The sequence below is a fragment of the Epinephelus lanceolatus genome, chromosome 23, assembly GCF_041903045.1.
Source record: "Epinephelus lanceolatus isolate andai-2023 chromosome 23, ASM4190304v1, whole genome shotgun sequence".
NCBI classification, from domain to species: Eukaryota; Metazoa; Chordata; class Actinopteri; order Perciformes; family Serranidae; genus Epinephelus; species Epinephelus lanceolatus.
In genome coordinates this window covers 19,970,738-19,994,932 of record NC_135756.1, presented here as the reverse complement: position 1 = coordinate 19,994,932, position 24,195 = coordinate 19,970,738, and the positions used below count along the sequence as shown (strand labels likewise).

Below are 24,195 nucleotides of genomic sequence, written 5' to 3'. Positions count from 1 at the left end.
TTTGAACTTTAGAGGCTTGCTGTAGCGCCACCATCAGGACTATTGGCCTGTTTTTACAGCTGAGGCAATCTGGCATGGGACTGCACCTTTGTGCAAAGTTTGGTGATTTTTCGCGCATGAGAAGTAGGATTTCCTCGGAGGAAGAAGAAGAAGAAGAAAGAAGAGGGAAGAACAACAACAACAACATGCAGGATAACAATAGCAGAAGGGTATTCCAGGTAGGAGGTTCAACAAACTGAGTCTAACCCTGAACTCTGAGTTGATTTACCCTGAGATGGGAAACTCCGAGTTATCGGTTCCAGAACAGCTGATTTGAGTTAGTTCAGTCAACTCTGAGTATGTTCACTCTGAGTTAAGCCGACAATGAAAAGCCATCATCAATGGAGCTCCGACTCCACGATTCACCATGGCAACAGGTAAATAAAAGACAGCGCCTCTATTTTAATCCAGTGGATGTAGAGATATTAATGCATGTGTAGCAGACGGTGCACGTTTATCTTTAAAAGAAGAGCCTGAGTCAGAGCAAGGAAAATGTAAATAAGTTAACCATAGAGTTAATAAAAAAGTTTTATTCAGAGTTGTCCGTTTATTCATCATTTATCAGACTTACATAATTCTTAATGAAGATAAAGTGGTGGAATCTGACTGTGTATCAGGCTGTCGATACATTAGACTACATTATACTAATAATATACAATAATATATTTGTTCAGATTTAATCTGATGGGGAAAAACACAGGAGGCAGCAACTGAAAAATAGGAAGATTTAAAACATATAGGCTAGGCTATAGATCAAAGACATAAAGACATGACTGTAAACTCAAAATCTGACCCAGTAATAATATGTTTGGTGATTTGCACTTGAAAAGGCGTTGAGGTTAAAATACAGTAGATTTTAAAATGTTGCACATCTATTTGTATCTTGACTCAACAGCATTCAGTGACTTTATTTCAGCTACAAATGTAGTAAATGTAAAGACACAGAAACGCTGCACCATTGCTCACTCAGAAATATGAACATATAATCCCCAATATTAGGCTATAGGAATTATGCTCCATCAGTGCGACCAATGACATCACTGATAGAGATCATTAGTCATTGATACTACATGTCTAAAGCTTCATACCGATTTTTAAAATTTAAATAATTAGACCTACACATTATGTGCAATAAACATTTCGGAGCTGCTCTAACAGACTGACAGTCTGATCCTTGTGCACAGTGTTATAAAAAATAATAAATATAAAAAGGACAGAGGTTTGATTCTGAGCTGAGGATGAATTCTCGCTGTGTAATATTTGAATGTAAAGACAAAAACCGATGTCCAAAGAAATGATTGATGTGCATAAATTCAGTAACTTAAGACAGTCCTGAGTAACAAACTAATATCCAGCAGGATTTAGACTGTGACAGACGGTAAATCTCCGCTAATTAATGTGCTTCGATACAAGCTTTGACACGGACTGAATGAATGAGGAAATGAAACAGCGTGTAAGAGGGAGGAGACAGAGAAAAACTCAGGGTTTATTGAAGAAAACCTGTCAGCGAGCAGGTTATGTTCACAGAGTCTGTTACCATGGTGACTGACTCAGAGTTTCAGTTACCTCTCTTTCTGGAACGGATAACTCAGAGTTTCCCTCATCTCAGGGTTAACTTACTTTGAGTTTTCACATAACCCGCTTTCTGGAAAACCCCCCAGCTTAGGCTGCCCGGCCCCTAATTATACTATTTTTCAGATGTTTAAACCTGCTCTGCATAATCATCTGTTTCACACATGACCAGGAGAAACTTACCGCCTCTGGGTTGTATATACGTCTGTGAAGAAGTCAAGTTGTAGTTACAGTTTAAGTCCATGTCTGTCCAGAAGTATATGACAGTTGCCTCTTGCATAGGTCAGCTGACAATGTCTCAAATATTAATGTTGCTGCAAAGAAACTACATGCGACTCTTTCACCCCTCTCCAGTGGCTCCCTGTGGCTTTGGCAAAAAATTACAAAGAAATTAATTACGGCAATTTTTTAACATTTTAATTATCATTTTTCATTGTCAAAGGCCTTGGGTGACTCTTACATTCTCAACTGTAAAAATGTGCAGCCTATACACAGAAAAAAACATTCCAAAAACATTTTTACATTTCATCAACTAAATGTGCGTCATATGGCCCGTTGCCTTTTCCTACAAATTTTGTCAAACCTCAGTATCAATGGTTTGCCTTGGATCTCCCTAACTAAGCTAGCTATGGATTCAAGATTAAAAAAAAAGTCTTGGAAGAGAATTGGAGTAGAGAATTCAACAGCACATGGACATATTTGTTTGCTTTTACCGCCAACCCTGCAAAGTTAAAGTACCAAACAATCATAAATGGCCCACTGCAGAGTAGCCACCTTGTGGTAAGAAATATTAATAAATGCTCATTTAGATCTATCAGTTAAAATGATGGGTGAATTTAGACTTACTGTTACCTTCATTATAAGGCTCCATTTTTTTCTGCGGCTCCAGGCAGATTATTTGAGAGCTTTTTTGACCAAAAATGGCTCTTTTGATGGTAAAGGTTGCTGACCCCTGGTCTATACAATCAGCACAGTTTCAAGGTGGACACCCAAGATTTGTGTTGCCAATTCAGTATCTGACCAAATGTCTCCCCTTCTGCTCCTGAGATATGACATTGAGTAATGGCCAGAAGTGTCTTTGCAGAACATTGTGATGTCACAATGAAAATGACCTTTGAAATTTTGGATATAAAATGTCATCACTTCATTATATCCTAAGAGACATTTTGTCATAGCATATGAATTCTTACGTTATGGCCAAACACATTCTGTGAGGTCGCAGTGACCTTGAACTTTGAGCTTTGACCACAAAATTCTAATCAGATTATTCTTGAGTGCAAGTGGAAGTTTGAGCCAAATTTGAGGAAACTCCTACACGGCGTTCTTGAGTTATTGTGTTCACAAGAATGAGATGGACACAAGGTCACAGTGACCTTGACGTTTGACCACTAAATTCTAATCAATTCATTGGTAAGTCCAAGTGGACGTTAGTGCCAATTTGTCAAATTTTAGTTATGGCCAAACACATTTTGTGAAGTCACAGTGACCTTGAACTTTGAGCTTTGATCACAAAATTCTAATCAGTTTATTCTTGAGTCCAAGTGGAAGTTTGTGCCAACTTTGAGGAAATTCCTACATGGCGTTCTTGAGTTATTGCGTTCACAAGAATGAGATGGACACAAGGTCACAGTGACCTTGACGTTTGACCACTAAATTCTAATCAATTCATCGGCAAGTCCAAGTGGACGTTTGGGCCAAATTTGAAGAAATTCCCACAAGGTGCTCATGAGAGTGGGAGAGAAAGGGACAGACGGACGGATGGACATTTGTATGGATGAACGGATGCACTGACTGGCTGACAGTATGAAAACATAACACCTCCAGACACAGCTGTTGCCAGCTCGGAGACATAAAAATGTGCAGTGAAATTAAAGCTAAATGGATGTTTTGGAAAATGTTTTGGCATCCATGTCGTGGCCTGACAGAAAAGTGACAGACAGACACACTCACAGGCAGAGTGCATTTATCAGTGCACACATACAACCACACACACATTTGCAAATGAATAGGACGTTCACTAAAGAGATTAATGAAAAAATCATTCATTTTTATTGAAAAAAAAAAAAGGTACACTGAAATTGTGCATGTCACAGAGTGAATGTACGTCTCTCTCTTGAATAAGACAGTTTGGCAGGTTAAATGCATAGAAATCATTGACAAAGCTATAGCTGGTCGGATGATGATTACAAGAGTGCAGAGGTATAACCAGTACACCACACACATACACACATGCACACACACACACATTCATTTAAAGATATACTATGCAGGATTCTCCTAACAAACAATGTATAGACTCAAACAGAAGTAATCCCTCTCAATCATCACTTATGACCTATGAGAAGTGTGTAGTGGTGTATTTTCCGGGGCTTTATAAAAAGGTAGAGACCAGCTGCCAGACCATTAGTGGCACATATCCAAGAGAGTGAATCTGGGGTTGGCTTTACTGTCACTTTCACTGGGGAGCTTGTTGACAATCCTGCATAGTATACCTTTAACTTTGCCGAATGACAAAGTTAAATGACTTTAAAATCATCCCACTTACATTTTAACCGCATCAAAAGGCATAAAACAACAATAAAATCAAAAAGCCCTTCAAATATTCATCTACATATGCTAAAAATGAAAAAAAAAAAAGACAAAAAATGTGATAGTTTATAAAACACCAGCTAACTGTTTGGTGTATCAGGAAGGCTTTATAAAAACTAGACAATCAAAAAACAAGACAAACTGTTTTGGACAACAACAGAATAACTGATTTAACACACAGAGATATGAAATGAGCTCAAACAGGGGGTAAGAATAGTGCTATGGCAAGGTTCAACAGTGATGAATGAAAATGACTACATTCAAAAAACACCAAACATTTTTCTTACACAATTAAGGAAGGTTTTAACTTTCTTCTGGTACCTTAGTAGAGACTAAATCAATCAAAGCTTTTGGACACACAGGAAGTGAAAGATTTCAGACGTTGGCTGTTCTCACACACCAACATTTTTCTGATCTAATTAAGTAGCACACTTTTAATCGAGTATTCTTAATGGATTTACACTCTCAGGGTGCTTGAAAGGACATCATAAAAGCATATTAGGCACCACATGAGAGCACTGTGCATGCTGTGATAAGAACACTAAATGCAAATACCTCCTCTGTAATATTTTGGTTTGAGACAATTTTACATTTCTTAAAGTTTAAAATATCTAACCTGTCTCCTCGTCTGCACAGATTTACCCTACCGAGAAAAATCAGAAGAGGATTAAGACTTTTATTTGCATTCACATCATCAATGTTTGTATTAATCCTAGTTTAGTTGTTGCAGTACCTGCTAGCCATCACTAGAGGGCAAGTGGGCTAACTGTGAGAGAGCCTATGAATGAAAGAATGAGTCAGTGAGTCATCTTCAAGATACACAAGGTGCTTTGCATCTAAAAAATGTATCATGATATGAAATATGCATGACTCAACTTAAAGGGATAATATGCAATATAATGTATGTCAATAAATTACAATGAATATCATTCTCTGTTTTGGTAATGTGGTATGGAGTACTTCATAGTACACTACTGTCTCACCCTCTCTATTACCCTGAAAACCTTGATCACATTATCCTTATTATCTCCAGAAATGAACTCTTGTTTCTTGTGGTTGGTTTTGTGGATGACTTCAAAGTACCTAACATTCATCAGTATATAAGAAAAGGTGTAATAAATTCGACCAAGCAGTAAGGACACCTCTTTTCCTGGCTCATTTTTTGAGCTAACATGAAGATAGTGGTATCTTTGGAAACTAGACAACCAAAGGCACCCATTGGTACCAACCATGTCAGCATAGTTCATTGCTAAGGGAGCTAAATAACGCTCTAAGGGTGTTTTCACACTTGGTGTCTTTTCAGCCTTCTAAACGGACTCAGCTTTTTTTGCGCATATGTGAAAACTCCAAGAGAACTCAGACCCCTTGGTTCGCTTCAAGTCTGCAGTGCAGTTCGCTTAACCCGTGCCTTGTGAGCACAAAGCGCTCCAGGTTCGCTTTGCCATTGTATTTAGAACTCTAGATCACATGCTATTGCACTGGGACGATTGAAAAAACAGACGAAACCACGTCGGCCTGTAACACTTGCAAGGACGAGGAGTAGTTTGGTCTAACAGAATCTCTAGCAGAATACATCAAATGGCAACAGTCAACAGCACAGACACACTAGGGTTTTTCTCCAATTTCAAGTTCATCTCAAAGTAAAAACAAAACTACGTCAATATATATTGTATATAGTGTGGCTAGAAAGAGAACTGAGTCCTCTTTCAAATGAACTGACAATGTGAAGACAAAAAGAACCGAGTCTCTTTTCTGTTGGTCCACTTTTTGGTGCACTTTAAGAGCACTGAGTTTGGTTTGTTTAAAAAGGACTATATGTGAAAACACCCTGAAGTTAGGTGTGACGGCCACGCCTCTTGTGGCTGTTGGGCTGGTGGTGTCTATTTCTTTTTGTATTACAGATTACCAGCAGGAGGCGTTGGGTCCGCTGTTAGTTGCTGGGAACACCTGGGCCCGGTGTTCCCCGCACTATAAGAGCACATCTCATTTGCTCCGCGAACAGGGAGAGAGAGAGGACAAAAGGGGAACTCTGCTCTCTTCTCTCCATGCTCCTTATTTTGCTTAATTGCTTTTTCACCTTATAACACCACTCACTAATTTGACAAGCATGCATACACGCTAACATTACTGATTTACTGACTGCCACACCTCATACCATTCTTTGATATGTTGGATTTGGGTTAGTTAAAATAAATTATGATCTTCTTGCTTTAATTTCTCGTGTCATCTCCCATTATTTTGTTGTGGCTTTGAGCATGGCCATCTATTAAGGACTCCCTTGAACTCTCACCGTAAGATATTCAAATGAAAATGGGTTCTATGGGTACCCACAAAACTCCTAAACTTGGTAAGGCTTGTTCCCAGTAAACATTTTGTTCCTTATATCAATATACTCCTTCAAATTAAAACTGTGTATTTGCCTTTATAAGGTTGAGGACAACCAGCCTATCTAAAGAACAATGAATCACCTGTCACATATAGATACATAACACATTAAAACAGGACTGTTGTGGAACTCAAAATGCTAACCAGTATTAGTCTATGACCATCAGATAATTAGTAACATAAGAAGCTAAAGGCACAATATGTGATTCCTTAACTCTCCATATTGACATAATTTTCAACTATACTTAAATAGCATAAGCGAATTCCTGAAGTTCAGTTATGGCTTTTGGTTTATGTTGCTCCATCTGGCCAACCTTATGAAAGATTTCAAATGGCGCCACTGTTTCTGAGACTCATAATATATAATGCTGCTACTGAGATGGAAGGACTAACACATTTGGTCTTTTCCTGTGCATGTATCTGCTTCCTAAAGCATAAGAAACCATCTAGGATTTATTCTAAGAAGGCACGGATAAAAGGATTTGACATGCTAATTGCATTGGTGTGCTGTACTATATGAAAAAGGTAAAAAAAATAAAAAATAACAAAGGCTAATCTACACATGAAACCAAACACTTTCTCCTCCCACAGCCTCCTACAGCTGCAGGGTGCTTAGGCCTTCAGAGGAAATCTTTTGGGAAATTTACATTGCTTTTAGAACTGTTCTCAGTTCATGTATACCGTGTTTGTGTGAGAAGTGATGTGACATTTTGGGTTACAAAATGTTAATTCAGCTCTGTGTACTGCCTACACAGCTGCTACTGTGTCGATAAAGTCCAAATCCAATCTATATATCCAAATCCATCAGTTTTTAAACTGACCATGGATCAATTTGTCTGTCTTCATCATCGTCACAGAGCTTTTTTTATGTGAGGGTATGTGTAATAATGTCTTCACACGTGATCATAAATGTGCATGCATGCAAGGTGTGCTCAACTTGTTTGTGTCTGATCTATCTGTGTGTTAAGTATGTGTGTGTGACTGTGACTTTCTTTTGCCTTATAGTGTTAGATGGGTGCAGGGACCTGTTGCCTTCCAGGTCCAGGCTGAGAGGAGAATTTCTGGGAGTGCCAACGTGTCTCCTTGTACACAAACCAGGCGTTTCCCGCCCACACAAACATGTTGAGGTAGCCAAACACCTGGAAGAATGCAGACAGAAAAAAAAACTAGATTAATATTACCTGAAAACACATGTGACAAAGGAGGTTTCTTATAATGTACTGTAAATCTGTATTTTTACACAATGACAAATCTCTCACTATGTTGGAGATATCAGCCGTAGAGATGTCTGCCTCCTCTTGAATATAATGGAGCTAGATGGCACTCAGCTTGTGGTGCTTACAGCGGCAAACAAATACACTTAAAAAACTTCACGGAAATGTCTCTTTCCAGAAATCATGACCCAGTTACTCAAGATAATCCACAGACCTTGTTGAGAGCAGTTTAATGTGGGAACTATTTTCTTTCTAACCCCTAACTACACCCACCAATTGTATTACCGCACAGAAGGAAGTGTGCATCTACTCATGGATGAGTGGCTTGTGCTTGTGAGAGATATTAATGGTGTCCTCCTCGGCTGAGATGTAATGTTACCTAGCTCAGTGGTGCTAGGTGAGCTAGCAGTAGATGCATGCTTCCCTCTGAGTGGTTATACGGTTGGTTTGTGTAGTTTATTAGAGAGAAAATAGTTCCTACATGAAACTGTTCACAACAAGGTCTTGAGAATTCTTTCAAATAAACTACACCAACCTTGCATAAGGAAGCGTGCTGCTATAGCTAGCTCACCTAGCACCACTGAGCTAGCTATTGTTACAACTCAGCTGAGGAGTAACAATAGCTAGCTATTGCTATTGTTACAACTCAGCTGAGGAGTAACAATAGCTAGCTATTGCTATTGTTACAACTCAGCTGAGGAGTAACAATAGCTAGCTATTGTTACTCCTCAGCTGAGTTGTAACAATAGCTAGCTCAGTGGTGCTAGCTATTGTTACAGCTCAGCTGAGGAGGATGCCATAAATATTTATATCTCGCTCTGTCACATGCATGAGCCTCTTGTCCATGAGTAGATGCACACTTCCTTCTGTGCAGTGATATGGTTAGTGTGTCTGGTTTGGTTGAAAGAAAATAGTCCCTATGTTGTAGTGCTCTCAACAAGGTGTGTGGATTATCTTCAGTAACCATGTCATGATTTCTGGAAAGAGACATTGCTGTAGAGTTTTTCAAGTTTTTTTTTTTTTTTGGCACTTTGAGAACCACATACTGAGTGCCGTCTGGTTCCATTACTTTTGAGAGAAGGCAGACATCTCTACGGCTGATATCTCCAACACTCTGCAACTCGCAACACACCAACAATTTTAGACTTCAAAATAGCACCACAGGTAAGAGGAAGAATATCTATTTTTATTTGGGGGCGAACTGTCCCTTTAAGATACTTTTGGGAAACAGGGCCCAGGTCCCTTTCTTTAACTTGTGGTTCTCATTAGTACTGTCAGTATAAATGTCAGTATTAGTTGTAAAAAAAACAACCAAAAAAAAAGATGAAAACATGAATATTACTACTAACCAGGTCAGAAAATAGTTTCTACATGAAACCGTTCACAGCAAGGTCTGTGGATTATCTTTTGCCTGGCTCAAGACCTTTGAATCCACCCACTCCACCGAGTGGGAGTTGACTGACTCCTCAGGCATTGTGACATGAAACAGCGTTTTTTTGGTTAAAATAAAATATGACTAAGCTCCAGTGTCACTCGTTGGCAATCACTGCCACGGGCGGGACTAGCGTTGTCATGCAGTTGCCCAGCAGTGGGCTGGAACCAATATAAGGAGTAATAACAACAATGGCGAATGCTTTAGACCACAAAGACGCTGACATCGAGGCTGTTCTGATTTGGCTGTGGATCAGAGGTAGATTGGGTCATCGATCAGTGGTTCGATGGCCAGATCCTCCAGCCTCCAGTCAAATTATCCTTGGGCAAAATACTGAACCCTAAATTGCTCCTGATGGCTGTTCCATCGGTGTGTGAGTGCGAGTGAATGGTTCCTGAGCAGCAGGCGGCACCTTGTACGCTAGCCTCGGTCACCAGTGTGTGAATGTGTGTTAAAGTGCTTTGAGTGGTTGGAAGACTAGAACAGCGCTATACAAGTGCAGTCCATTTACCGTTTACCTTTCTCAGTATCGCCTGCCATAGTAGTTTGTTTTCGCCCCACCTCACCTTTAAATCCCTGACAAAACAGGTATGTTAGCATGGCTATGCTATCAATGTGGACTTAAAATGACATTAGATTCAGGTGGATACGTTTTGTCCCTACTGTACTGTTCTAGTGTAGTATTATTTAAACTTAAGGGGCTGGGACACTGCCAGAATCAATGACCAATTTTGTTTTTGTAGAAATGGCCTCTGTACTGGCCATTTATTTAGATTTGGAAATGATTGACAGCTGAAGTGAATACTGACTGGTTCAAGTGTAACCAAAACCTTCTTGTTTGTAAAACCGCTCTGTGTTTCTACTCACCACAGAGATGTTGAGGGTCCGCATGCTGGCGTACTCCGTGACCTCACAGGTGATGTTGCTCCCCTTGCAGAGTCCCAGCGTGGCGCTGAGGCCCTCAGTGTCCGTGGCGTACTTCACATTCTGCAGGCCCTTCGCCCAGGCGGACGAACACACCAGCCACAGAAAGACCAGGATCGCTGTGATCAAAAAGTCCTGGAAACGAGGATGAACCCATCAGCGTCAGACACAAGCCACAAGTCTCTCAATTACAGTGACCCACTTTCATCTGTGTGTCTATTGGGCAACTGACCAGCAAGATCAATACTCACAAAAATTGGTCCAAAGTCAGAATCCTTGTAGACGTGCATGTAGCCTAAATACACCAACAGAGCCACCATGCTGTACAAAAAACAGACGATGGCGATGCCCACAAAGAACTCCGCTGAGGATGCTGAGTCGCCCACCATGTGTGTCGTTGTGGCAGAGTTATTACAAAGAGTGGTGTTTCCCTCGATGAGTGGGACCTGGCTTAACCTGGCCACAATGTAAGAAGGAAGGTTAAAAATCATCATTATTGCTGTTTTATTTTATTGTCCTTTTGAAAGTGATTACACAACTGACAACAAGTGACATTTCAAACCTGCACCTGACATTGAAAAATCACCTAAATGTGTTGTGATTCTCACCTAAATGGGTAGTGGAAGTTGGCATCGATAGTTTCATTTCTGCCATCACCACAGAAGAGAGATAAGATGTTCTTCCCTGAGTATCCGCCACAGCTTCCAAAAGCAAATATGGCTGTGAGCTGTTTGGGCAGACAAGAGAGAATGAGTGATTAGGGAGATGGTTGAGACTGATGGGAGAAAACCCTGTTTGGCTTTGGAGGAATATCATCAAAATCAAGAAATGTAAAGAGTAACTAAACCACAAAACCATTTTTTCAGCTGAAAACCATTTCATATGGGTATTTCGTGGTACTGTTAATGGATTCAGGTCCAATTTGAATTCTGCATATTGTGTATGCATAGCGACTGGTTGAAACCCACGGCGATTGCAACTGGATTTTGCTATTAGCTGATGAGGTGGCAACACGGAGGTGCTAAAACCTATAGTTCCCCGAATGGTCACTAGAGGGTGGCTTCAGAGGTGAGTTAATCCCCATTGACCCCCATGTTAAAATGCCCAACTTCACAGGAGAAATAAACATGAGTGCAGCCTACAAAAAAACAGTTTTGGTCTCTATAGCTAATTTCCTGTTAATGACAACTGTACGGAGGGTGAATTTTCATATAACTCACCTGTTTACATTTTATTCTGGCTTAAAGTTACGTATATTAAATGGTGGGGCCTTTTAAGTAACAGGCAGGTCTATAAGTCAGATCCATCCTGGCTACAAAAATCTAAGATGGCAACAGCCGAAATGCTCCATCCTTTAATGCAGGAGTCCACAAACCAATGGATAATGTCATGGTGGCTACGTCCATTATTCTATACAGTCTATGTTTGCCAACTAACCTTTCAGTTTTACTTTCACTGGCAATACTGTTCAAAAACAGTGGCCTAACTAACAATTTATGCATAGTATACCTTTAAGATATTAGAGATTTGTTTAGAGGCCCAGATACACCAAACCAACTTAAAAGAACTAGCGGCCACAAAGGCTCCCTGCTGAGTCGCCCGACATCGTCATGTCCCAGCCAAAAAAGTTGCACATGAACACACCCCAAAAACTACAGCTGACAGGCAATCTACACGTATCTTCTGCACCTACGTGAGAGGAAATAACTCTCCACACCAGCAGATGGTGGAAGTCTGTGTTCGTCATTCAAAAAGGGAAACCGGACGACCGTCTTGGCGCTAGTTAGCCAGTTAGCACACTAGCAACACAATCCAATGTCGACATAACAAAGCATATTACCTGTGCCCCAGTGAAAAGGAACACAAAACATCACGAAACGTTTCTGCTAAAGAGCTTGTGCCTAAAGAAAAACAACTTTAGCTCTTTGTTTACGTTCCTCACTTCCGTTTCTTGTGTCATGCGCTGAGCTGAACGGCTAATCAGAGTGATTTCATTCACCAATAGGCTACGCAGTTACCGATACTGATTCAACATGCTGAATCGGCAGAAAAAAGGCAGACTGGCGCCACACTGCACTGACGAACAAGGGTGGCAGACACTTACCGACGACCTAACTTTAACCGACGGTTGCCTGTTGGTTAAAGTTGGGTCATTGCTTGGTGTGTCAGGGCCTTCAGAGGAGGGGAGGATATTCAATATTTCTAATAAACATTCAATCTGAAAACGATAACTGTTGGGTTGTGCAATAATCTAGCAATATGATACGTATCATGATCCAGGGGTTCATGACTCAATATACTGCGATGTGCTGCAAAACTGTAAGCAAGGCGTTACATTTGACACTGAGTGGTAAATTGAAACCATAACTATAATTTGATTGTGATCCTCCCTACATATACAGTACAGGCCAAAAGTTTGGACACACCTTCTCATTCAATGCGTTTTCTTTATTTTCATGACTATTTACATTGTAGATTCTCACTGAAGGCATCAAAACTATGAATGAACACATGTGGAGTTATGTACTTAACAAAAAAAGGTGAAATAACTGAAAACATGTTTTATATTCTAGTTTCTTCAAAATAGCAACCCTTTGCTCTGATTACTGCTTTGCACACTCTTGGCATTCTCTCGATGAGCTTCAAGAGGTAGTCACCTGAAATGGTTTCCACTTCACAGGTGTGCCTTATCAGGGTTAATTAGTGGAATTTCTTGCTTTATCAATGGGGTTGGGACCATCAGTTGTGTTGTGCAGAAGTCAGGTTAATACACAGCCGACAGCCCTATTGGACAACTGTTAAAATTCATATTATGGCAAGAACCAATCAGCTAACTAAAGAAAAACGAGTGGCCATCATTACTTTAAGAAATGAAGGTCAGTCAGTCCGGAAAATTGCAAAAACTTTAAATGTGTCCCCAAGTGGAGTCGCAAAAACCATCAAGCGCTACAACGAAACTGGCACACATGAGGACCGACCCAGGAAAGGAAGACCAAGAGTCACCTCTGCTTCTGAGGATAAGTTCATCCGAGTCACCAGCCTCAGAAATCGCAAGTTAACAGCAGCTCAGATCAGAGACCAGATGAATGCCACACAGAGTTCTAGCAGCAGACCCATCTCTAGAACAACTGTTAAGAGGAGACTGCACGAATCAGGCCTTCATGGTCAAATAGCTGCTAGGAAACCACTGCTAAGGAGAGGCAACAAGCAGAAGAGATTTGTTTGGGCCAAGAAACACAAGGAATGGACATTAGACCAGTGGAAATCTGTGCTTTGGTCTGATGAGTCCAAATTTGAGATCTTTGGTTCCAACCGCTGTGTCTTTGTGAGACGCAGAAAAGGTGAACGGATGGATTCCACATGCCTGGTTTCCACTGTGAAGCATGGAGGAGGAGGTGTGATGGTGTGGGGGTGTTTTGCTGGTGACACTGTTGGGGATTTATTCAAAATTGAAGGCACACTGAACCAGCATGGCTACCACAGCATCCTGCAGCGACATGCCATCCCATCCGGTTTGCGTTTAGTTGGACGATCATTTATTTTTCAACAGGACAATGACCCCAAACACACCTCCAGGCTGTGTAAGGGCTATTTGACCAAGAAGGAGAGTGATGGAGTGCTGCGGCAGATGACCTGGCCTCCACAGTCACCGGACCTGAACCCAATCGAGATGGTTTGGGGTGAGCTGGACCGCAGAGTGAAGGCAAAGGGGCCAACAAGTGCTAAACACCTCTGGGAACTCCTTCAAGACTGTTGGAAAAGCATTTCAGGTGACTACCTCTTGAAGCTCATGGAGAGAATGCCAAGAGTGTGCAAAGCAGTAATCAGAGCAAAGGGTGGCTATTTTGAAGAAACTAGAATATAAAACATGTTTTCAGTTATTGCACCTTTTTTTGTTAAGTACATAACTCCACATGTGTTCATTCATAGTTTTGATGCCTTCAGTGAGAATCTACAATGTAAATAGTCATGAAAATGAAGAAAACGCATTGAATGAGAAGGTGTGTCCAAACTTTTGGCCTGTACTGTATATGCTCTTGGACAATACAGTTTTAAAGTGTAGTATATTGTCACCATAAACTCACACCCAGAGAAAAGTTGGCAACCAAAAACACAGCGTCAGCAGTTAAGAGCTAGAGGGATTAACAGATGGCCAGCATTTACTCCAACAAACAGCTGAAAATAAAACTCACTACACAACCATTTTTATCAGTTTCCTTGAATCTTTTGCTTTTTGTTTTTCTCTTGAGGAAATACCCAATCCAAATCAAATCTCTCAAGAACACCTTTATTTTGTACCATTTTCTATCTTCTTTGTATCGTTTTACTGTTTCCTGCTGCAGTCATTCAGCCCTATGGAATAAACAGCAAGAGGAGTTGACGAACATATGAGATCATTTAGCAGCTCTTCCTCTCACAACTAAAATAAAATGTGGCTTACATGGCTGCACTAAAGCTGCCATTCAGCTCTTGAATTCTTTCTCGCAAGGGCAGAAAGCATCTGATTCAGCGTGTAGGCCATGTGACACTAATACTCTCCTTAAAACCAACACATACTAAATTCTTTTAGTCAGGCTGGCTGCCGCTGAGCTTAACCCCTCAGACTGCAGTAGGCAGATCATATTATTCATCAGACTCTCACAGATATCGCTTTACTCATACTTCATGGATCTGATTCATTTTCCTCAAAACGCACTGTTAACAGCTTTCACACATTCTCGACATTCAAAGCTCTGCGTCTCTTCCTGTCATCACACAACCGCACTGAGCCTTCCAATGCAACAGACAGCTGTGCTGCAGTACAACACTAATTCAAAGGTTTAACATCACAGGACAGAGCTCCATACAGAACAACTGTCTTTCTTCACTGAAGAGGCATTTTCACCCTTTTCAATCACATGGGCGAGAAATCTGTAGTCTTTCCTCAAGTCAGAGTTTTCAAAAAAACATCTTGAAGTCCAAACATACACATCTGAAGTAAAGTAAAATTTTCATTTTAAAAAAATGTTTGTGGCGTCACTATCTATTGCCGAATGAGTAACACAATGGAGATTGAGCCGATAGCCAACAGTGGGTTTTAAGGGCCAAAACTAATTGTATGAATTTAGGCCCAGAGGCCCAGGCTACAGCAGTAAAAGTATGTATACAAAAATTAAAAAAATTCTAAATAGATATATAAATGTACAGATAATTGAAGAAGTATATAAATAAATACACAATGTAATAAATAAATACAGAAAAATGTGTAAATATATAAATATATATACACAAATACATTTAACATTCATATATTTCTTGTGTAATTTAATTTGTGATTCATTTTTTTATTTATTAAGCATTAAAATACATAATTATTTATTTAAACATTTTTGTTATTTACAGATAATTATGTATTAAAGTTTATATATATTTATCTATTGAAACATCTTTATTATACAACTATATTTTTTATTAATTTAAGAATTTAATAATATAATTATTTATGTATTTAAATATTTTGTTTCGGCTCTGAAACCCCTCCATAATGACCCACTGATGAAAGCCCATGCATTCTGCAGTATTACAAACTGGGTGTCAAAATCACAGGTGGCACAGAGTCATTCATTTTTCGCTTGCACACACACACACACACACACACACACACACACACACACACACACACACACACACATCTATGCTGTGGTAACCCTTTCATCTGACCAGCTGCAGGACTGGTGTCTATCAATTCACCAGCAGCTTTCCAGGCCTTGGTCTGCCAAGAAACACGCTGCAATTACAGCTTATCGCCACAGGTGTTGCCATAGAGAACAAAATGGAGACCTTCCAGATTGTAACTTTAAAAAGTTTATATGAGAACATGCTAGCGCGTCTATTTAGGTTTTTTGAAATGCAGGAAAACCCCTTAAAAATAGACAATGGACTGCATTCCCATTGTCAGTAGACCAGAGCAGTGCACACGAGACAGTAGACAGGTATGGCTTTCTGTTTTTTTGTTTTTGTTTTTTTGTTTAATGGAGTCTCACGTTCAATGTCCTAGACAGGAGGAACAACAGGTTAGTAAACAGTAAAGCAGCATGGACACCGGTGAAAATGTTATTTTGGTCACTTCTTTTTTCATACAGTTTCTTTCTCAAACATGGTGCGAACTAAATTTGGAAAAATCTTCGAGCGCTGCTTGGATGGAAACGGGCAGTATTTTGTGGCGGCCAGTCATTGCATCGCGCTGAGAAGGGGCTATAATTAGCTTGTACACTCGGGTTTGTATTTCCAACGCTGCCGATGAAAGCCAATCTGAGCTGAACAATACAAAAGCCAGATGTTAGTGGGTGTTGGTGGGTTGTTTGCGCAGTGAGAAAGGGGCTTAAATCTGATATTCACTCTCCTTTTATCTCTGTTTTGGTCCCCACCATCTCTTGAGGGAAATATCTGGCTTTTTAGCTGCTAGACGCTAACTGTATCTGTATGTCTGTCTGTCTTCAAAGGTTAAGATGGTCTCCTTTGTACTGAAACTCTACAGGCTGAATCGGGGCTCAGAACACATCAGCAGGGGGTGATCATCGACAAAAAAATCAACAAAATGATACCAAAGTTAAAGAAAACAAAAGATTATGTAAATCAACACTTGAAAATAAGACAATCATGTTGTAGTCGACAGTATACAGTGGACAGGGAGTGGATGACATCATAAGACAAAGAAATGATCTTTGATCCACACCTCAAATAGCAAAGTAATGACCTGTACTGCAATCTGTTCATCTATGAGGACACACACTTTGTCTGACCTCCTCTTAAATTCTGTTACATCAGCACAACTCTATCACACATATGCACACCCTTGAAAAATGCTTATGACAGGCCACCTCAACTTTTAGCCTTCAGCTACACACCACAAAACCCACACGCACACCCACGTTTACTGTACATCCACACACACACACACACACACATATACACACACACCTCGAGGCCACTCTCCAGATGTTTCTCCAGATGTCACTGGCTGCCACTTCCTGTTATTCTTGCTACACACACACCACGGTAAGCTACTTCTCTCACATTCCTGTTCCACTGATTCTGTCACTCTCCCACTACGAGGTCACGTCGCCTCAGCATGAATAACTAACAGCCAGGGTGGACCAACACACACACACACACACACACACACACACACACACACACACACACCTCACATTGTAATTCTTTTGTTTATGTTCACATTTTTAAACAGAGCATCAATACTACGCTGCATAAACATTGTCGAACAGTTGGGTATTTTGTCACATTTCCAATATCACCATTTACTCCTAATTAAGGCTGCAGGAGGCACCTTCTCCAAACATGGCGACTGCCAAAAGCTGTGGACAAACAGCAGTGCCGTGCCAGTACTGAGGCATCCCACACATCTGCAGAACACACAGCACCAATTTATGGACATTCCAGTGACTGCCAAATGAAATCACAGGCAGTCTTCACTCACAAGCTGCGAGACAGCATCAGTCATCTGCACACACTGCAACCACTCACAGTGTGTGATAGGAGCTCAGTTACAGGCAGGGGCGGGGCCAAGGCATTGTTCTGCAAGTCAAAAGTAAGTCTCAAGTCTTTGCACTTAAGTCCCAAGTCAAGTTCCAAGTCAAGACTGACGAGTCTTATGTCAAGTTCCAAGCCAAGATTGACAAGTGTCAAACCAAGTCCCAAGTCAAGATTGACAAGTGTCGAGCAAAGTCCCACATAAAGACTGACCCAAGTCAAGATTTTCAAATCTCGATTTAAGTCCCAAGTCAAGACTGACAGGTGTTGAGTCAAATCCCAAGTCACGATTGACAAGTCTCGAGCCAAGTCCCAAGTCAAGACTGACAAGTCTTGAATCAAGTCCAAAGTCAAGATTGACAAGTCTCGGGTCAAGTCCCAAATCAAGATCGACAAGTCTCAAGCCAAGTCCCGAGTCAACATTGACAAGTCTCAAGTCAAGTCCCAAGTCAAGATTGACAAATCTCAAATCGAGTCCCACGTCAAGATTGACCCTAGTCAAGATTGACAAGTCTTGAGTCAAGTTCCAAGTCAAGATTGACAAGTCTTGAGCCATGTCCCAAGTCAAGACTGACAAGTGCCACATTGAGTCTCAAGTCCTAAACTTTTGTTTAAGAGTTTTAAGTCCATATTTAATTTACAGAAATAATGAATGCTTTTTCAAAATAAAAAAAAAAATTGTTAAAAAGTTACATAGCTGTTAAGCTAATGTTAGCTACACATTAGTTACTATGCTAACATAGTTACTATGCTAACATTAGCCTTGATCTACTGTTCTCTGTGCAACTTCAAATGTTGGAAACATAATAATCAGCAGCATTCTTACACTGAGGTCATTGAGTCCAGATCAGTTTGACCAAAAACCCCAAAGCCACTGAACCATGTGCCCATTGTGTCACTGGGCTTCCTTCAGAAGCCCCAGAAACCAGTTTCTCCACTTTTTGACAGGGACCAAAATGAGACAAATATCTTTATCACCCTTATCCAACATATTGAGTGAATGGGGCAGTCTTGTGAGCATTTGTTACGCCGAACCCTCCTTCCTGTTTACTACTGCGTGGAAGATAACATCGAGGGTGGTATGAGTGTTTAGTCTAAACCACTCCTGTGCCAAGAAAACTACTTTTTCATTTAGATGCCTCAGAGCAGGGTAAATGGACAAAAATGTTGGACAAGACACCCCGCAGGGTCCTACAATTTCATTGACGGCAGGAGTGATCAACCATCTATGATATATAAAATATAGACTTGCCATTTCCATTCAGCTGCTGTGTTAAATTTATATCCAGAAACCATCGCTCAAGCACACATTCACTGCTGCTGCCTAAACGTAAGACATATAGTATTTAACAGTTATGTTATTAATTAATAGAGGTCTTGCCCAGCATGCACCAGCCATGTGTTAAAAATGTCTCTGAATCAAGGAGAGTTGTAAACCACTTTGAAAACCACATTAAACAGGTAGATAATTCATACAAAAAAGTTTACAGCTACAGCAACAGTTAGAGAAGGTCCAACTCGGCAGCACTGATCAAATATGAACCAAGACTCGAACTGCATTGCCGATTTCTCGCCTCAAATGTTTTCAGAAACATAGTTTAGTGTACTGTTTAGCTGTAAATTGAGAAAGTTTGCTCCAGCTGGTGGGCGGTGCTTCATTTTGGTTTCACTGTTGCCAACATGGCAGCCAGGTCACAAACATTCTCATTTTACAGCTAAACAGTACACTAAAATATGTTTATGAAAACATTTGAGGCAAGGCATCAGCTACGCAGTGACAGAATCTTGATTCACGTTTGATCAGGTTGACTGCAGTTGACCCTTTGCAAATCCCCGTCCCCTTGCGTAGTCGCAGTAAGCATGGTGGCCACGGGTAGACTAACTGCACTCCCTGATGAACTATCATCATATTTTAGGAAAAATGAAAGAATGATTCCAGAGAGAAGCAGACTGAGGGGTCTACAGTCTGTGTTTGAAGGATATATCCAGGATGTCAAACTGACTCAGCAGCAACAACAGGTTAAAAAGACAAAGATAGTTAGAAGCTAAAGCCGAACTATAGGCTACAGATCACAGTGTAAAAGTGAACCACCACATCACTGCTGATCACCACACAAGACAATAAATATAAAGGGAAATTTTGCTGATACTGAACCAGCTGTGTGGCATCGCAGTGTGTGCAGATGAATGGTCAGTCCGCTGCCAGACTGTCGGGGGGCTCCGCGGGAAGGCAAACACCATTCTTCTGCACACACTGTGATGACACAGAGCTGGTTGAATATCAGCAAAGTTTCCAGCATTCGTATACATTCAGTGGGCTATATCTTTAGTAGCTTGCTAGCTAACCCTACACTTTTCGAAGGGTGCGTTCACGAGCAGTCACTCCTCATCTCTGATTGGTTGTTTTAGTTGACGTGTGGTGAATTTAAATGCCATTAGAAGCACTACAAGAAGGCAGAGGAACATGATTTTTCCCATGGATTATCTGTCTCATGTACTACTGTCTGGCTGTAGTGACAGTTTCAGCAAAAAGTTATGTGTATGTGACTGCAGCTTTAATGATGTTGCAGTTGCCATTAGACCATTGGGAGGGCTGGGACCCGTTTTAGCTCACAGGACATTCCGAGCATTAAACTGTACACACAATTTATCATTCGGACTGTTGTGAATCACAAAATATGTCGGGTTAGATAAAGGTTACATAAGGCCAAAACAGTGAAAAACACTCTCTCTCTCTCTCTCTCACACACACACACACACACACACACACACACAGCCTTGTCCTGAGTCAGATGACTGTCTGCTCTATAGCTCTGTACGTGTGTGTTTGTATCATGGGAGAATAGAGCAGCTGAGAGAAACTGTGGCCGAGCTGAGAAAATGCCTCCACGCTGGAGTCCTCTGACCCAGTTATGTAGAGCAGAAATGATTACTGGACTTTCCTGGAGGAGCTGTTGCATGTTCTCTCATGATGCACAAACCGTGTGCTCGAGTGTATGAGTAGCCAACCGTCTGCACAGTTATTCAGAAGTAAATTATTGCTGAGAGATGCATTAATCTGTAACTCTGATGGGCAGGCCCATGCAACCAGCATGATGACTCAAATGCAGAGGAGAGCTCACTTAAGACATCTATACTTTTATTCTAGGAATCTTTAAAAATCTGAATTCATAGTAAGCAGCGGCAGACATGTGAAGTTAAATTGAATATAATAATCTCAAGGAAAACCTAAAATATTGTGATATTGGGCAGATTATTGGGTGTTGCTCTTGTGTGACAAAGTTTGCACCTTAAAATGTCATTATCAAATTACATTACTGCATGCATTTTATTCATTCTTATAAGTAAAAAAAAAACTCCAAGTTGATAAATGCTTTCTATATAAATATTTTTGCCATCTTCAGAGACTTTTTCTCCAAAGTGAAAATCGCCGGGAAAAGGGAAAACCCAAGGATCAAGAAAAGCTGTGAACCTCCCTGTCCTCTGGGTATGACACACATACACAAACACACTAACAAACACACACACACACACTTCACAGCATATGCATCTAACTTACCCACTCCACCAGCTTGACGAAGCCCAGAGGCTCCTTCAGAGGCGACAAGTTCAGCCGAAATCCGGTCATCATGATTTGCGCTTCTGATCTAAAATCTTTACCCAGTTGTTCCTAAACTGTGGATGTTGGTCCAACAGGGAGGAAAAAGGGGGAGTTGTTTGACAGAGTGACGTGGTTTGACTGCCGACGCTGCAAAAAAATTACCACACAAGGTTATTTTAACTGACTTTAACGACCCAACTTTGCGCTGAAGCAACTGAGTCAGATCACTTCCAGGGAGGTGAGATCATTCTGTCTAGTGGAAGTACAGCTTGATGCGTTTCCGGAGCTTTTAACAAGAAATGTCAATGGCAAAATCACTAGTTGAAGTGGACATTTTTTGCAGTGTAGCCTGAAAACTGAGTGGCCAGCGCTCCACTTGGTGATGCGCAAAATACGCAGGCGGTGTAGCGGGTAAAGAGCGTAAAGTGTGCCAAATTACGCGTCGCTTTTGGTGAGAAAGCGTAATGTGGATTAAGTTACAGGAAAAGGATGCTAAATTACAAAGCGTGACTCTATCTGATGGCTTACACACTGTTGCAAGAAAGTTTTTATCATCTACAGGGCTGGGAAAAAACTCCAACTACTAAACGATCATTGTATAAAATCCCACTAAGACAACTTCAGCTACTGTGGATTATCAGCACAGAAACACCAGGAGGGTAAAGTTACAGCCCGAGACCCAAAAGACATCAGAAGTGCCCCACTGAGTTTTCATCGGATCCATCCGCCAGAATCCGCAGACTGCCTCCTCCTTGCTGAGTGTGCAGTTACTGTGAAACGCCTTCTCTGGTGCTGACTGGGTCATATGACTCTCAGAGCAAACCACAGATCCTCAAAATTCCTCCAACAAAGAAAAAGAAAACCTCAGGGACTGAGGCAGCAACTGAACGGTTAAAATTAGTAGTAAAGGGGTCATTTCACAGGACCGTCCGCTGACATTAGATTATTTAATTTGATTTATTATTAAAGGGGATCCTCCACTGATTTTACATGTTGAGAAAACCTGTAATGGCACTGCTTCCAAATATCAGTGGCATTTCTGTGCTGACTTACAGTATCAATAAAGATACACTGCTCAAAGGTGCCACCAAGGGGCGTTAGGAGGGGCAATGGCCACCTTACTTGAAAATAATTAGGGCTGCTCCCTGAAAATTAAAGATCTGAATGATAAGCTCGAGACCTCTCAGACAACTGAGTTTCTTTAAGTTGGGCAGTTGTCTTTTGTCTTTTCTTGTCAGTCAGTGTACTTTTGGGGACGTTTCGGTCATCGGATTTAGCTGCAGAGTGAGCGCAACTCACTGTCATGCTGCTCTATCGTACAGGCAGCTGCAGACCCAGAGTCAGGGTGAGTCTGAGTCAGACGGAGGCAGCTCCCTGGAGGATGAGAGTCTTTGCCCGGTCAGCCTCTGGGATAACGTTATTTTCTGCCTTTTGCTCATGAGTGGTGAATTTATAGCTCATATATATATATATATATATATATATATATATATATATATATATATATATATATAGCTTACAGCGACTTGGCTTTTGTTCGATAACTAATGTCGGCAAAAAATGTTGTTGCATTATTTGCAATCTGGCATTAATATGGTTAGCTTGTTTACTAAAATACTTGAAACATCACTTTCACCCTAAACGTCCTGTCGACCCCTGTTCGAACCCTGAAACTGCATGGAAAAAAAGGAACAAAAAGTCAAATATTTGTATTGAACAGCCAAATCCGATTTGACTGAGATAGCTCTGAGTTGGCTACAGCCCAAAAAATAATTGGAGGCCTCTGTGTGGTGTCTTTAGAGTGCTTTCAGACCTAGAGTTGTCTTGCTTTGGTCTGAATTGGTTGACATCAGAGCTTATGAGCAGTGAGAATTGTTGCTCCTCGCTTACGGAGCTGTTCCTTCCCTCCACTTGACAGTGCTCCACGCTCAACTCAGATTTAACCCCGCTCCACTCTAAACACTCACCACTCACTCAGTTTCCTTTTGAAAGTCCTTTGTTAACTCCATTTTCAACTCGCAGCAGACAATTTTTGACAGGAAATAGTGTTTGCACAATACACAAATGTGGTCTGGGTTGGGCATTGAGCAGTACTGGAGCAAAATTGAAGTGGGAGATAAAGCAACACTCCAACTTTTAAAAAAATCCACTCTGTGCTTCATCCCAAATCCTTCCCTTCGCACTCTCCTCACATGGTCTGGTTGATATATGGGCTCTATTGAAATCAGTCCAGCTCTAACAGAGAGTTACTCAGCCTTTAAAAACAGCTGTGTCATGTCTCCTGTAGCTCAAGAGGAGATTATCAAAGTATGACAAAAATAAACCCAGGGTCATTTCAACTTCAAGTCTTCAAGTCAAAGTCTGTTGCTTGCTCCGTCCAGCGCCCTTCAGGAAGTATGAGGTGTTGGTACTTACAATGGTAAACTGGGTCTGTAAGAATGTTATGATAGAATACAGATGGCTGATGAATTTGACGTAGAAGACTATCGTAGGTAGGATCATGTCTTTCGTTCAGTCATCCGAAGAGCCGGATGAGATCCTCCTGTGGGCTGCGCACGTTTGACACTCCTGCTTTAACAATATTTCTGGCAGGTAGTCTATAAAAAGGGGCTGTGATACTAAACACTGCTGATGCTTTATTCTACAGACTCATAATTTAGGAATACTTTACAAGAAGTTTCCTAGAAACAAGAATGTAATTTGGTAATTCTCATGAGGAAAATGGTGGCAGGGTTAAAGCTGGAGTGTGGGACTTTAAATCCTAAATTAAAATCCTTTACATTTACGCCCCTGCCAAATGAGTCTGCACAATTCTAATTGAATAATTTAGACATCCGGAGGGAGCTCGGAGTAGAGCCGCTGCTCTTTTGCATCAGAAGGGGTCAGTTGAGGTGGTTCGGGTGTCTAAT

The 24,195-nt window shown here is 40.9% G+C and overlaps 1 protein-coding gene across 1 annotated transcript; it reads right to left on the bottom strand.

The window, feature by feature from the left end:
- Nucleotides 1–3,637: 3,637 nt before the first annotated feature.
- sypl1 (synaptophysin-like 1) lies at nt 3,638–21,540 on the bottom strand. The gene is made up of 5 exons (XM_033614173.2): nt 21,245–21,540; nt 10,764–10,882; nt 10,407–10,611; nt 10,099–10,290; nt 3,638–7,724 (listed from the first exon to the last, which is right to left on the bottom strand). The coding sequence occupies exons 1-5, from the start codon at nt 21,314–21,316 to the stop codon at nt 7,593–7,595; spliced, it is 720 nt and encodes a 239-aa protein (XP_033470064.1). The 5' UTR covers nt 21,317–21,540; the 3' UTR covers nt 3,638–7,592.
- Between the last annotated feature and the right edge of the window lie 2,655 nt (nt 21,541–24,195).

Excerpts from the sequence above, each read along its gene's own strand:
- sypl1 (XM_033614173.2), bottom strand. The coding sequence starts at position 21,316 with ATGATGACCGGATTTCGGCTGAACTTGTCGCCTCTGAAGGAGCCTCTG. Across the intron at positions 10,883-21,244 it reads TCGTCAAGCTGGTGGAGTGG|CTCACAGCCATATTTGCTTT; the intron begins GTAAGTTAGATG and ends CTGCCCAAACAG. Across the intron at positions 10,612-10,763 it reads AACTTCCACTACCCATTTAG|GTTAAGCCAGGTCCCACTCA; the intron begins GTGAGAATCACA and ends CATTGTGGCCAG.